Genomic DNA, 15,307 nt, shown 5'->3' with positions numbered 1-15,307 from the left:
AATCCATGCAGTTCTCCTTTTATTTTATTTTAAGTCCAACTCATTGTCCATCTCCCCTCACTTTCTTACATATAGGTAACAGTGGTAAAGGGTAATATATTAGGTGATTATCTAAGACATAGGTTACTAATGGACCAACTGCATTGTCAGCAGTTATAACTGCAAATCATGATCTGTGCTCTTTTTGGAAGTTTTATGGAGATTGTTGCCATTAGTACAGCAGTGTCTTCTGCAAAAAACAAATCATCATCTATGGAAAGTCTCTTTTATTTGACTACAGATAGCCACTCTGACAGTTGCAGACACCTTTTCTAATAATTTATCTTCCCATTTTATGCTTCATTTGAAAATAACCTGTTTTTTGTTGAAAATTATTTCTGTCATTAGAACTTTTAAAAAATGTGGGACACACCTTATTTGTGAAGAGTCTTTAAAGGAGGGGCATTTTGCCCTTCTGGCTCAAGGATTTTAAAATCAGATAACAAACACATGGGTTTTAATATGGTCTGCTATAAAATACTATTAGTAAAAGATGGCTTCTTTCCTTTTCATACCTTTGTCAAAGGTTTTCTCAGTGTGTGTGCTTAGTATTATCTCAACATTTTCAAAATTGTTTCCTCCAATATGAACCTCCTCTGTGGATACTTATTCTACTAGCTGCTCTTCTGGTTTTTTGTTTTTAATTTTGTGCCATTTTTTACTTTCTCATATAGTACCTCAAAGATTAGTGTTAGAGTTTAAATGTGGTGAATCCCCATTGATGACTGCAAGAGCCTACTGTAAAAATTTTAATAGACCACCATTTTTATGTTTGTCATCATTCCACTTTGCTTATTTGAGTCTCTCACAATGATTTACTTAAAAACTTGTTTTTCATTGCTACTGCTTCTCTATTTTGAGAGTCACCATTGCTTATAATCTTCCATATTCATTTTCAGTAGAATTTTAAGAACAAATTTCTAATCTAAGAGCTCATCATAGTGATTGATTTACACTGACAAATCTTCCTTCAGAAGTGGTTAATAGAGTGTGTCAGTATCTTTTTTTATCCATTTCCCAATGTTCAGTGTCATAAATTTATTTGGTTAGGTCAAGTTAGTGTTACTCCATTTTGCATGGTATCTCCATCTAATAATTTTCATTCTTCTAGTTTGATTAGGTGATATGAATCTAGATAAGACAGCTTAAGCAGAAAGGACTTCCACATTAATAATCAGTCATATCATACTCATTAAAATCAAGTCATTTTCATTTGTTTTGAAGTTACTTTATGTTTCTTATATTTAGCACCTATGGAATCTTATCTCCACAAAACTATTTTTGAATATATTTTGCACCATTATTTTCCATTATTTACTTATTCATTGAAATCCTTCAGAATTAAAGTATATGTTGGCTTATTTTGGAGGTTTTATTAAATTCTTTATGGAATTTTGCTACCTCTATATCTGCTACAGTACATATTGATGTATGATGACCTATAGTTTTTCTTTTTCATAGTGGTGGTCTTAAAATACTTGTAAGACCTATGTGAATTAAAAAAAATAGTAAATATCTCATGAAATGTTTATTGCTTTGGGGGTATACAATAAAACCAATTTTGCCACCTCCTTTCTTTAGCTACAAATTTTATCTTCTGGTTTTTATTTTTAGGAGGATTGGTATGATTAAATTCTTAGTGTAGTATATTCATTTGTTGATCAGCAAAACTCATTCTTCATATGCTTCCCTTTCTCATTACTATGACTTTGCCATAGTCACTGCAAAAGTGGAAGATAAATTCATAAGATGAAGGATCATTTTGGGTTTTTTGGTTTTGTTTTGGGGTAGGTCTCCATGACCTAAAATAATTAATTTCCAAATGGAAGCCTCTCTCTGATGAAGTAATGAGTCTTTTTGTGCTTTGTATGGTATGGTAGCCAAAATAAACTAAGGAGAGGAGGAGTATAAGATAGGGATGATTCTGCTCGTGGGCTATAATCAGATCACATATGGAGTTTTGTTTTAGAATGATCATTGATTAGCTGCAGAATATCCAGAGGAGGGTGACTAGAATTGTGAAGGTCCTCAAGTGCTACCATACACTTTGGTTGAGGGAAGATTGTCATGTTTAGCCTGGAGAATATAAGGCATGAAGACATGGAAACTGGCCTTAAATGTTTGTCTTTATTTGCTATGTGGAATAACTTGGATTTGTTCTGATGTTCCCAAAAGGGTAAAAGTAGGCATGATGAGCAGAAGTCGTAGAGAAGAAGGTTTTTCTTATTATTGCAGATATCCAAAAAGTACAATGGACTGCTTCAGGATATGTGGTTATTTCTTCCTCATGAGAAGTTTACAAGCAAAGTCTGAACAATGCCTGTGTTAAAGATGTTGTTTAGAGTGATTAGGATATTTGGGGCATTGTGGTTTAGTGTGTTTAGAGTACTGGTTTGAAAAGTCCCTTCCAGTACTGAGATTCTGTCTTTGATTTTGTGAAGGTCATAGTCCCCTTTTCACCTCTAATCTTCTTTTCATCTGTTAAGATTTATGGGTCAGATTCTAAATGTTTTGGCAACAACTAGTCTTATCTCTCACTTGTGGCAATAAGTCTACAAAGTTATAGGAAAGATCACAAAAAGTTAGGTTATAGAATGTTAGGTGCATATAATGTAACCAACTTTAACATGACAGTAAATTTTATTAATATCTTTCCATTTCATTTTCTTTTGCTGTAGTGTTTATACTTAATAATAAAAATAATGAAAATATATGCTAATGTTGCTACAGTGTGTGCCTATTTCAGTGCCAGGCTTAGCCTATGCTGATAGAAACTTGATAGTTAAGTGGTTAGCATTAACTACCAAATAAAGATTATTCATCCGTGAAAGTTGATAGATATTATATGAACATCCTTTTTTGACGAACATATCAGCTATTTAATAAGGATCTTAGTAAATTTCATTAAATGTCTTGGAGGTGGGTGGTATATTATGAATCTGTTGAACTTGAACTATTTATATAATTAAGGAAACCGATGTAATTAATCATAATGTGTTTGTTTTTTTTTTTCCCCAGGAGGACTATTTTGGAGATTTTACGGATTCCAGTGAAGAAGAATTGGTTGGTAGCACACACTCTATGCAGTCTCTTTTAGAAAATAGTACAACTGAGTCACCAAATACTTTAAACTCTTCTAGTATGAAAGAAGAAAGTAGCAGACTTACAGAACAGCCGGAACCAGACCTTGGAACCCAAGATCCAGTGTTTCTGAAAAGGAATGAAGAAAAAGCTTCTGGATGTGACATTTTAATGACAGAATTAAAATTTAAGGATTCAAAAAATATGGTTACGCCTTTTTCAGTTTCTGGCCGACTATCCTCTAAAGAACATTCTGTGGTATCATATGAGAATACAGAAGATGAAAATAATTGTGTCCCAGATAAAGGTGCCATAACACAAGATAATAAGGCAGGGAACGATGCATCACCGCAAAGTAAAGAAGCATCATTTAGAATCCACTGTATACCGTCTGAAATTGAGTGTTTACAGAAGGTATCAGACAATGTAGCACAAGTGACCGATCATGCTGTTTTAAAAGAAAAAATAAGTAATTCTTTACTTAGCCAGGAAAAGTTAGTTGTAGCAATTACATCTGAAGAAAAAAACTCTTTGCCAGGAGCTGAGCCACAAAATTCAGAATTTATTAAACAGGCACCCATTAGTGGACTCACCTCTGAAAATGAAAAAACACTCTTGGTCTCTGAAAATTTCCAAGAAGTCGCTAGAGAATTACCTGGAAAGGAGGCAAAAGATATACAAGAGCTTAATATACACAAACCTTCTGAATCTAAGCAAAATGTACCCATTATGATAGATACAAGTGAGATTAATACAAAGACAGATCTTGTATCTTCTTCTCCCAGTGTTACATCATCTAATTCTAGTAATCCCCAGTTCTCTGCTGATTTAGACTGTAATGATGTATCTTGGAAATTCAATGGGCAGTGTACATTAATTGAAGTTGCAAGTACAGACTTTTTAAATAAGACTGTTCATAGTCAACTCCATTGCACAGAACAAAATGAAATAATTCAGAATAAAACTTCAGATACTTTAAATGAGCAGTCTGAACCAACAGATTATTCTAAAGAAGACACTGAAGAGAAAAACATAGATGCTTTGAGGCCTAATTCAGCAACACCCTTGCTTAATGATCAAATCAGCAGTGAGATCGAATGTTCTGTTGTATCAAAAGTCATGACTAACATATATGAACTTGATCAGGCAGCATTTGTGAAAGACACAGATGATGAACAATATGAAAATGAAAAACCAGGAACTGAGCTTAATGAAACTAAATCAGAAGATATAATGCCAGCAGAGTCTCATATTGACTTGTTAAAGAGAGATCTTGATTTAGACATGAGTGCTTCATGCCACAAGAGAGAATATGAAGGACATCTAGAAGCTAAACTCAAATGTGAACAAGAAGATAATAAGCAATTACAAACAGAAATGCCTAGCATAAAAAGTGTGCTGTCATCACCCAAATTGGATTCTCATAGAGAAGTTAATTCTGTAGAACTTAAAGATGTGTGTATTTTAAATAACCAGGTTTCAATTATTCCTGAGCAGTTGGATTCTAAAGAGCCTCAAGTTACTAACTTGAAGGATGTTAGATCTCATGGTAAAGAGAAGACTTTAGCAGCTGAGAATACTTACACAGAAAGTGAACAGCTTATGCCATTGGAAACAAAATGTATTGATGAAAACAAATCCCAACCACTACAAATCAAGGAAATAGAGAAAATAAACTCTCTCTCAGCAGAAGACTGTGCTTCCTGGAAAACATCAGATTTAAAGTCTTTTAGTGAATCCTTATCAGTAGAAAATTCTTGTTATGATGCAATTAGAAAATTAGCAGTCAGATCTGGAGAAATATCCCTACAGAACCAGAAGAATAATGTGACAGAAGTAGATAAAAAGCAGGACCTACAAAATCAAGGTCATCTTAAAACCACGAGTGCTAGGGAAGAATTTATTCCATCCACAGATATTTCACTTCCAGATGATTTGGCCTCGGAAGAAATTTGTTCAAGAGATACTTCCATATCAAATGTTGAAGACCTAGTTATACCCTTGGACTCTGAGTCTCTTGATGCTCAGCAGGTTCAGAAAGAGAGAACTCCTGGGAATACTTTTTTGAATTCTTCTGTGAAAGGATGTGTTTTCTCTTCATCCATAAATAAAAAAGATGAAAATGAGACCCATATTAGCCTAAATATACTTAATGACATTGTACAATGCTATGTGGGCAGCCAAGAAACAAAACATTCTGAAGATGAGACTGATGGAATTGGCTATGATAGCAAAAGTAAAAATGAAATTGAAACTGGAGGGCAAAGTTTCATCAAAGAACCACAAACACATTTTGGAAAAACTAATACCTCTACTGATGCTAATGCATATATGAAAAGGAGAGGCCTTTTTGAAATAGAGTATTTGACATCAGCCCTAAAAGATTGTAATATAAGTGCCATTCCCGAGACAAATGGATTTTCTACATCAGACATATTTAAGCTTATTGAAAATAACCAGTCAATGGATTATAGCTCAGGGAACTCTGTTTTAGAATGTTTTGATGAGGTAGTGACAAATAAGGAAATGAAAAGAGAACTAAAACCAGCAACAATGTGTGAAGAAAACTTGAAAAAGCATTCTCCAGTAAAAACTGAGGTTCCCAAAGAGTCAGATGATTCCGAGGAAGATTATCCTTTAGGAAAGGTTAAGTGTACAAGTCAATTTACCCATTGCTCGTTGGAGGAAGCCACTAAGACTTACACCAAAGATGTGCCAGAAATTCAAAACAATTGCAAGGATCTTCATACTACACATACTAGCATCTCTTCATTTCTGAACACGTGTAATAGCAGTGTTGTAGCTGGACATTTGAAAGAAAAATCATTGTTCTGCAAAATTACTAAATGTACATCAGACACACAACTACCATCATTGATTCTAGATTTTGATCCTGAAAGGAAATCCTGCACTGATAAGTGTATTAATGAAATCTCTCAAAGAGGAGAGCATAAAGAGTATGCAGTTGAGGAAAGAAATGATAGTAAAAATACCTTGTTAAAATCTGTAGAGATGAGAAATGAGACAGTTGGAAAATTAATAATTGAAGAAAATGCTAGCAATTCAGATGGAGCAGTGTTAGTCCATCATATATCTAGGATGAATTCAGAAATTATGAATGGATATGGAAAAAATGATAAGTTAAATTTAAATATTAAAGAATCTGATGATTGGAAAATTATAAAGGGTGAAAATCTCAAGTCAAGAATGGACCAAATTGTGGTGCATGAAGTTCCTGAGGCAGTCTCTGAAGTGCAAACTGTTCTTCCTGGAGATCTCTTAGAAGTTAATGTACTTGATCCAGTTGCCTCTCCTAAGTATACACCAAACACTGAACAAAACCAGAGTGACTTCCCATCTAATGAATGTCATTATGATGAGTATCCTTCATCCAGACAGAAAGCTATTTCAAGCAGTGATCAAAATAGTATCTTTGATAAAGAGAGTTTGTGGAATTCATCTATGTCCGATGCAAGTTTTGACTCTCAAGGAAATAATGAGATTTCAGAATCCCCAAATATTTCCTTTGATAGCACACATGATAATATAGAACTTGAGCCATTTGTTGATTTAGTTAATCAAAGTAAGAGTAGATCAAAAACCTCCAACCAAGAACTGTCAGATAATGCAACAAAGACTATAGTCAAATCTAAAGTTAAAGTTAGCAAGGGCAAAGCTCTTCGAAAGTCTTCTAGAGTAAAATACAAAGCAAAACCTCAAAAGAATCATTTAGCTCAGCCAGTTTTGGCAACTGCTGATACTTCTACACCAACAAAATGTTCTCCTGATACTTTGAGTAAAATAAGGCAAGAGATGGGGCCACCTTTGCCTCCTTTGCTTGCACCTCTGCTGGCAACACCACCAAGGACTCTGCATCCAGTTTCCCCTCTAATGTCAACCTCTAGTCAGTCTTCTCTAACCTCACCACTTGATGATCTGATATCTCCATTGCGTGATACTCCAGTCCCTCCACTGATGTCTCCACTATCTGATGATCCACGGTACAAATCTCCTCTGCATAGTACTCCATCTCCATCAGATGCACTGGCCAGTCAGAGAATCTTATCATCCCCATTGCAATTTTGTGCTGCCACACCAAAGCATGCACTTCCTGTGCCTGGAAGGCTTCCTACATTGGCAGTTGGCAATACTGCATTAGGAGGACCCCAGGAAAACTCTGTAAAAATCCTTGATACCATGTATCCAGAACTATCTGCCAGAGCAAGGACACTTAACATTCTCAAAGGGAATATTCAGCTAAATAGGTGTCCCCCAGCAGACTGTAAGAATTTACCAGGGCCTGTGAATCACATTACAGGATTCAAAGCAATTGCATCTACATCAACTGCTTTTGTTAAAACAGGAAGCAGTTCCAGCACTGAGTGTGATCAAGGTAAACTAAAAGATAATGGGACTGAACTGATGAGTTTCCAGAGTCCCAGTGGGAAAAGACCATTAGTGCCATCAACTATCTTAAGGAGTGCCAAGAGGTTACGCCTAGACAGTGAGTCACCAAAATTGGAGGTCAAGGTAGATGTACCAGACGTTATCAAGATGCCCCACATAAGTTCTTCTCAAACTGGAATTGAAATAATACATGATGACAAGATTTCTTCTATTCAGGAACCAAAAGACAACTCTCTTATCGAATCATCTTCAGCTTTACAAGAACATAAAGAGCTACATGATAAGACTGTGACCAGTGCCTTGAAAAAGATTGCTGAATCACCTTTTGATTTGTTACCTGTCATTCGAAGTCATGTACATGTGGGAAATGTTTCCAAAAAGCCAGTGATGAGGGATCAAGAGAAAGAAGTCATCTGTGAATTTAGTACCACAAAGAAGGTATGTAGATTGGTCTATTGCATGTAATTATACTTGTGCTCAATGCCAGAAGGTTGCAGAGATTGTCTTTTAAAACTTATTTTAAGTCACTTAACCCCTGTCGCCTAGCCCTTTCCTTGAAACTAATTGCACAGTATTAATTCTAAGACTGAAGGTAAGGGTTTAAAAATAATAAGAAGAAAAAGATTTCATTTCGAGAATTGTTAGAGTTCCATAAAATTTGGTAACACATAGCTCCTTTATTAACTTTATTTAGCAATTACTACATATTAGATATTGTTTTAAGTTCTTGGAGGCCTAAAGACTTCTGTTAGAAAATATCTTAAAATAAATCTCAAGGTATTTCAGGAGAATAAATAGTCTTTACTTAGAAAGCTTATTTAATTGTAATATATTTCATCATATAATGACATAATATAATAGTATTATATAGTGGATAAAGAAGGCAAGAAGATCTAAGTTCACATTCTATACCTTACACATACTAGGTATGTAATCATGAATATGTAAGTAACTTCATCTCTCAGAGCCCTGGCCATTGACTACATTATAGATGAGTTGCTGATTTACCTAATTCTCTGGGTTTCTTATACCAGTGGATACCTATACATTATATCCCAATGAGGTCATCTCAGAGGGCAGACTACAATGGAGGCATAAGTTAGGCTTTGAGTTGAGGCTGAAGTGATAAGGGAAAACTTCTCAGTTATGGGGTAGCCAATGAAAAGGCATGGGGTCAGGAGATGGAGTATCATGGATGAGGGACTGCAAAAAGACCAGTGTAACTGGAATACAGAGTGTGCAAAGGACAAATTATAAAAATGCTGCAAAGACAGAAAGGAGCCAGATTGTAAAGGATTTTAAAAGCCAAAGGACTGTATATGATTTAATTGTGGAAGCAAAAGGGAGTCATTGGAGTTTATTGGACAGAAAAGAGATTTGGTTAAACCTGAACTATAGGAAGATTAATTGGGAGCTGAGTGGAATCTGATGGGTTGGAGTGGAGAAAGAATTCTTGAGGTAGGGGAACCAGCTGCAGTAGTGTCTGTGTAAGATGATTAGGGACTTCAGTAGGATACAGTTTTGTGAATGGAGAGAAGATGATATATATGAGAGATGTTAGGGGGCAAGTCTTATGCATTTACTTAGTACCTTCTCTGTGACAGGGCCTAAGTAAGACAATATGTAAGCAACTATGTACAAACAAGAGATAACCAAGATAAAATGCAGATAATCTTAGGGAAAACCTGAAGATTAAGGAGGACCAGGAAGGGTTGTGTTTTTTTGAGGGGCGGGTTATTATTTTTTGCAGAAGGTATAGATTGAATGAAGGCAGGGAAGAAAGGAGGTAGAGATGAGGAGGGAAGAGGATTCCAGGCATTAGGGACAACTAATGGAAATGTATGGAGTCAAGGAGATGTAGTATCTTAAAGGAGGAACCTCCAGGAGGCCAGTATCACTGGATTGCAGGGTAAGTAGAGGGGAGAGTAATATACAAGATAAGAAAAGTTAGATTAGACTAGATTCTGAAGGGCTTTCATAGTTGAACGGGATTTTATATTTGATCTTAGAGGTGATAGAGAACCAGTGAAATTTATTGAATTGGAGGATGACCTAGTAGAACCTGCACTTTAGAAAGATTCAAGGGGCAGCAATGGCAACCCAGAGGATAGAGTGCCAGGTGTAAAGAACCTGGGTTCAAATGTGGCCTCATACACTTCCTAGCTGTGTGACCCTGGGCAAATTGCTTGTCTTGCCCTTGCCTCTGCTCTTAGAATTGATACCAGGTAAGGGTTTTTTTAAAAAAAGAAAGAATGACAGATCCAATTTGGTAACTGTAGGGAATATAGATTTAAAGTGGAGAAAGACTGAGGCAGGAAGATAGAGGGCAAGAAAAGGAGCTGCCGAGGACACCAAAACTTGTCAAAAGCTTAAAGATGTGAGCTGAGTGTGTGTAAGGAGTCCAGAAGGCAAGCCTGGGTTACTAAGATATTGGTGCTGCAACAGTAATAGAGAAGTTAAGAAGAGAGGAAAGTTTGAGGGGAAGGGTAGTGTGATTAGTTTGGGGCATGTTGATTTTTAATTATTTGCAAGATTTCCAGTCACAATGTCCAAGAATAATGTAGTAATTGTAACAAGGGAATCACTTTAAAAGACTGATATATATATATTAATTTAAGGTCGCCAAGGAATCAGCTATGTAATTCCTAAATGAAAAACTCAAGTCAGCCGTCAGCTTTTTTTGGAGTTTAATTACAATAGGAGTAAGAAAGGAATTAGAGATAGGGAGAGAGCAAAAGGGAGAGAAGGGAATAGGGCTTAAATACCCCTTCTGTTTAGGCTGGGCCAAAAGGCCCAAGCCCTTAGATAGCTGGGGCAAAGAAAAGAGATCAGTCCCTATTACTCACGTGTCCAAAATGGAGAAACAGTCTCAGAGGCCCCCACCTTCAGCTTCCTTCAGAGCAAGCCTTCTCAGAGCCCAGGAACCACACCGACCAAAACCTCCACCTCCCTTCGAGTCTCCAGACCCCCTATCTTTAAGGAAACCATCCAAGTTCCTCCCCTCAGTTCTCCCATCTACCAATCACTCCTCATCAATTTCCCTGTGCCAATGGAGGCTCTAGCTTAACCCAGGACCGCCCAGAGGTTTCTGGCTTTTGCACATGTCTGTTGAAGGTTATATTTTCAAATGATTAAATCTTTACTACTTTGCTACAGCCCTTTCTAAATCCTGTTAACTTGAGTATGGTAGAGATTGGAATAATTAAATTTTGATCTAGGCTGCAGCCCTTACTCAATCCTATTAGGACTGAATAGGGTGGAGATTGATTCCAAGTATCTCCATTGTATCAATTCTAAAATCAATCAAGACTCAAAGAAATTCCTGTTCTATGCTTAAGCATAGGTCAAAGTCCTTTCCATTGTTCAGCAAAGGGTCTCTGTCCTAAAGTAATCTTAAGAAGGGAAGAGAAGGAACCTCCCATGCCAATGGGGTTCCCATTCCAATAGACTATCAGTAAGAAATTTTCCAAGTATGAAATATCCCAATGGTGAAAATTCCAACATTTATAAGTCTAAGGAAATTTGAGGTTTACATAATGGAAGATTGGGGATAAGGAGAGAGATTAGGGCTGGACAAATAATTCCAGAAGCATTGAAATAGGTATGATAATTCAATCCATCAGAGCAATGGGGTAATCAGTTGGAATAGTATAGAGGGAAAGGAGAAGGCCATGAACAGATCCTTCTGAGATACTCTTGGTTAGTAGATATGACTTATATGGAGATCCAGCAGAGAAAACTTGGAAGGAGCAGTCAGATGAGTAGGATGAGACTAGTGCATTGTCTGTAACCTTTACTTAGATATTATTAAAAAACAATCATCAATTAGCATTCACAAAAACCTAGAGTGCAATGAATGCCTAGAGAAGGTGATTGACTACTAAGTTCAATGCTTTGAGATCTTTTAGAAGGGATTTATAGAAGGTATGGTATTAGTCATCAGCATTTGTATTTTTTTCTTTTTCAAAAATGTCTCCCAAAACCAAAATATTTTTGAACATTTATACTACAGTGGTAAATTATATTGCTAGCATGGTAACTTATATGAGGACACTCTATAGAGGTTAACTTCTCTTTAAAAACAAAACAAGGGGCAGCTGGGTTGCTCAGTAGATTGAGACCCAGACCTAGAGATGAGAGGTCCTGGGTTCAAATTTGGCCTCAGACACTTCCCGGCTGTGTGACCCTGGGCAAATCACTTAACCCCCATTGCCTAGCCCTTACCATTCATCTGCCTTGGAACCAATACACAGTACTGATTCCAAGATGGAAGGTAAGGGTTTTTATTTTTTTTTTAAAGTTAATTAGACCTCAGTCTTATGTAGTCTTTTTGTTTGTTTTGTCACTTTACTAAAAGAATAGTAGGATTTATAAATGCCGCTTTTAAGAATATTTTTAAATGAAAGCACCAAGCCAGATGAAATTTTATATAAAGAAGTTGTATAAACTGTAAGGTGCTGTAGCATCATTATCATTGTATTTAATTCCCAGTATATCATGGGACAGTCATGAAGCAGTATGATCTGTTAAAAACTGTGGAGATAGGAGTCATCTTGAGCAATCCAAATTGAATCTTAACAGACACTAATTTTGTTACCAGGGGCAATTAATTTAACCTCTGGTCAGTCTGTTCCCTCATTTCTAAAATAGTAATATGTACATGTAGTGTTTGTTTCACAAGGTTGTTGTAAGAAGCAAATAAAATTTATTATTTGCTTGTAAATTTTGAAACACTGTACAAATTTGTTATTCTTTTTAAACCCTTCCATTCTGTCTTAGAATCTATATTGGGTATTCATTCCAAGACAAAAGAGCAGTAAATGCTAGGCAATGGGGATTAAGTGACTTGCCCAGTGTCACACAGCTAGGAAGCGTCTGAGGCCAAATTTAAACCTAAGACCTCCCATCTCTAGGCCTAACTGTAGTTCACTGAGCCATCTAGCTATCTCCTTTTATTATTCTTAACAGCAGTTATCTTAATAACAGTGCTTGAAATATCCTAAGAAGATAAGTAGGAAAAGTGAAGAAATAGAAAATGTAAAAAGAGGAAATAGAATAGGCAGAATTATAAAGTAAATAAATAACGAATGAGCAACTTCAAATAGTAGTAAGGAAGTCAGAATTTTGAGACTTGACTTCTTAGGTAATATTAGAACCATTTTTCATGTTGAAATGAGTGGGGATTAGAGAGTTTCTGGAAAAGTTTCATCCTTTTAATCAATATTAGGATCCATAGTCCCTGATTTTGCTATTGTCTTTCTCACCTTCCCCCCCCCCCCATTAAGAGTAAGAGTTTGATTATAGTGTCCACTGAGAACCTATGATCCTAAAAGTTATAAGAAAAATTTTTTAAATTTTATAATATTTTATTTGATCGTTTCCAAGCATTATTCGTTAAAGACAAAGATCATTTTCTTTTCCTCCCCCCCAACCCCCAGTAGCCGACGCGTGATTCCACTGGGTATCACATATGTCTTTATTCGAACCCATTGCCATGTTGTTAGTATTTGCATTAGTGTTCATTTAGAGTCTCTCCTCTGTCATGTCCCCTCAACCACTGTATTCAGGCAGTTGCTTTTCCTCGGTGTTTCTACTCCCACAGTTTATCCTCTGCTTATGAATAGTGTTTTTTCTCCTAGATTCCTGCAGATTGTTCAGGGATGTTACACCGCCCCTAATGGAGAAGTCCATTATGTTCGATTATACCACAGTGTATCAGTCTCTGTGTACAATGTTCTCCTGGTTCTGCTCCTTTCGCTCTGCATCACTTCCTGGAGATTATTCCAGTCTCCATGGAATTCCTCCACTTTATTATTCTTTTTAGCACAATAGTATTCCATCACCAACATATACCACAATTTGTTCAGCCATTCCCCAATTGATGGGCATCCCCTCGTTTTCCAGTTTTGGGCCACCACAAAGAGTGCAGCTATGAATATTCTTGTACAAGTCTTTTTGTCCATTATCTCTTTGGGGTACAGACCCAGCAGTGCTATGGCTGAAAGTTATAAGAAATTTAAAAAGACTTCCTTACCTTAATACCAAACACACTATTCACATATCTTTAGCCCGTGTGTTATTATGTAATTTTTCCCCCTTCATTGCATGGATACACATAAGAATCTAAGTAAGGCGCTATCAGTTGGTCTGGTGTAAAGCTGAAATGGACCTTAAATGCCATCTAGTCCAAGACCTTACTTTTATAGATGTATGAATGAAACCCAGAAAACTGAAGTGATTTTTCTAATATGATACAGGTAGTATCTGGCATGATATTCAAATCTTAGACTTTTCCAAATCCAATACTTTTCTTTCACATTAAACTGTGTTGTGGGATGAATTGTAATGGTTGAGGAAACAAAGTCTAAGCAGTGGGATTTATTGGCAAGGCATGCAGTTTGCAAAACAGATCCAGTCCAGGGCCTCTTCAGAAGGCACAAAGACCACAAGCAAAGAAATCTCAAGGATTTTATAATGAAGGGACTATAAAAATAGAAGCAACATATAGTAGTCAAAAAATAGAATAGAATGTAGTTAGTTGATAAAAATAGGACAGGAGTAGGATTGAGTCATCCTGTTTTTTATTTGTGATAAGAACTGAGACTTCCCAGACTTTGAGGCTGCTGATTGATAATATTCACATTCATTCTATAGAACAGTTATATACAGTAACAACTGATTTCTTAGAAATAACACAATTTACAGGAAAACTCAATTTTAACTCAGGAAAGCAAAAGCTTTCATTAAAACAGCTGTACAAAATGTTGGAGAGAGTCAGTTTGGTTCTTTTAACTGCCACCCAAACATATACTGATAATATTTTATTTACTTGTAATTTTTTATCAATTGATTGTTCTTATCTTTACTGAATGTAAATGCATTAATATATTGCTTTTATATTTTTAATACAGCACTTGGCACAGTCCTTGCTTCATGTTATTCTCTCTGAATTAAAAATTCACAAGACATCTTTGGATCACACCTATATTCATGCTCTCTGCAGAGTGTATGTTGGAATATGTCGGCAACTTGGAGACTTGGAAAGAGCCCGACTATTTTGCTATGACTTACTTAAGGAAGGTATGTTGATATATTGCAAAACTGTCTTAGAAATAGTGCCCTTGCTTTCAGTCAGTGAACATTTATTTAGAGCCTACTGTGTTCCCAAGCCTCCTGCTAAGTGCTGGAGATACAAAACAAATACAAATAAAAACCCAAGTAGTCCTTGCCCTCATGGAACTTTTAGTTTAATGTCAAAATACAACACAAAAAGAAGCTGAAAAGCTAGAAGCAGGGAGTAGTTGAGAGGGACTTGGCCAAGGGAATGTGAGAATTCCTATGAAGTTCAGAAACATTGTAACTGGTGTGAGAAAACTGCTATGTCCCCTCTTTAAATTGAGGCCTTGGAACCTATGACCATGCCCTCAAATTTGAAGGTCCTGTCAGAGGGGCAGATCCTGATGAGATGTGAAAACCAGGCTGATTCAGTCTTGTAGGATAATGAGATTCCCCAGCAGTCAGTTTCTTGGAGAAGGAAGCCAGGCTGGAGAGATCCAAAGAAATCCAAAGTTGGTGAAAAACGGGAAAGTCTCCTTAGATTTATACCTTCCTTTTTACTTTATTCTGGGAAAACATTTGTGTGATTTATAACCCTTTCATACTGTATACTTGTGAACAGGCATGAATTTTTTTTAATATGTGCAGTTTTCTACCTAGCAAATATGTCTATGATTCAAATACATGCCACATTAGTAGTTTCTGTTTAGATGAATGTTCATCA

General features: G+C 36.2%; 1 protein-coding gene across 2 annotated transcripts in view; it reads left to right on the top strand.

The window, feature by feature from the left end:
- ICE1 (interactor of little elongation complex ELL subunit 1) overlaps positions 1-15,307 on the top strand; it is an 87,060-nt gene that overhangs the window by 44,032 nt on the left and 27,721 nt on the right. For both annotated transcript variants that reach the window (XM_056824316.1, XM_056824317.1), the window contains exons 14-15: positions 3,058-7,965; positions 14,439-14,607. In XM_056824316.1, the coding sequence (XP_056680294.1) occupies positions 3,058-7,965; positions 14,439-14,607 (5,077 nt within the window). The remainder of the gene's footprint in view (positions 1-3,057; positions 7,966-14,438; positions 14,608-15,307) is intronic.

Source organism: Monodelphis domestica, chromosome 3 (assembly GCF_027887165.1).
Source record: "Monodelphis domestica isolate mMonDom1 chromosome 3, mMonDom1.pri, whole genome shotgun sequence".
NCBI classification, from domain to species: domain Eukaryota; kingdom Metazoa; phylum Chordata; class Mammalia; order Didelphimorphia; family Didelphidae; genus Monodelphis; species Monodelphis domestica.
Note: the sequence above shows the minus strand (reverse complement) of the source record. Positions and strands in the feature narration are given on the sequence as shown.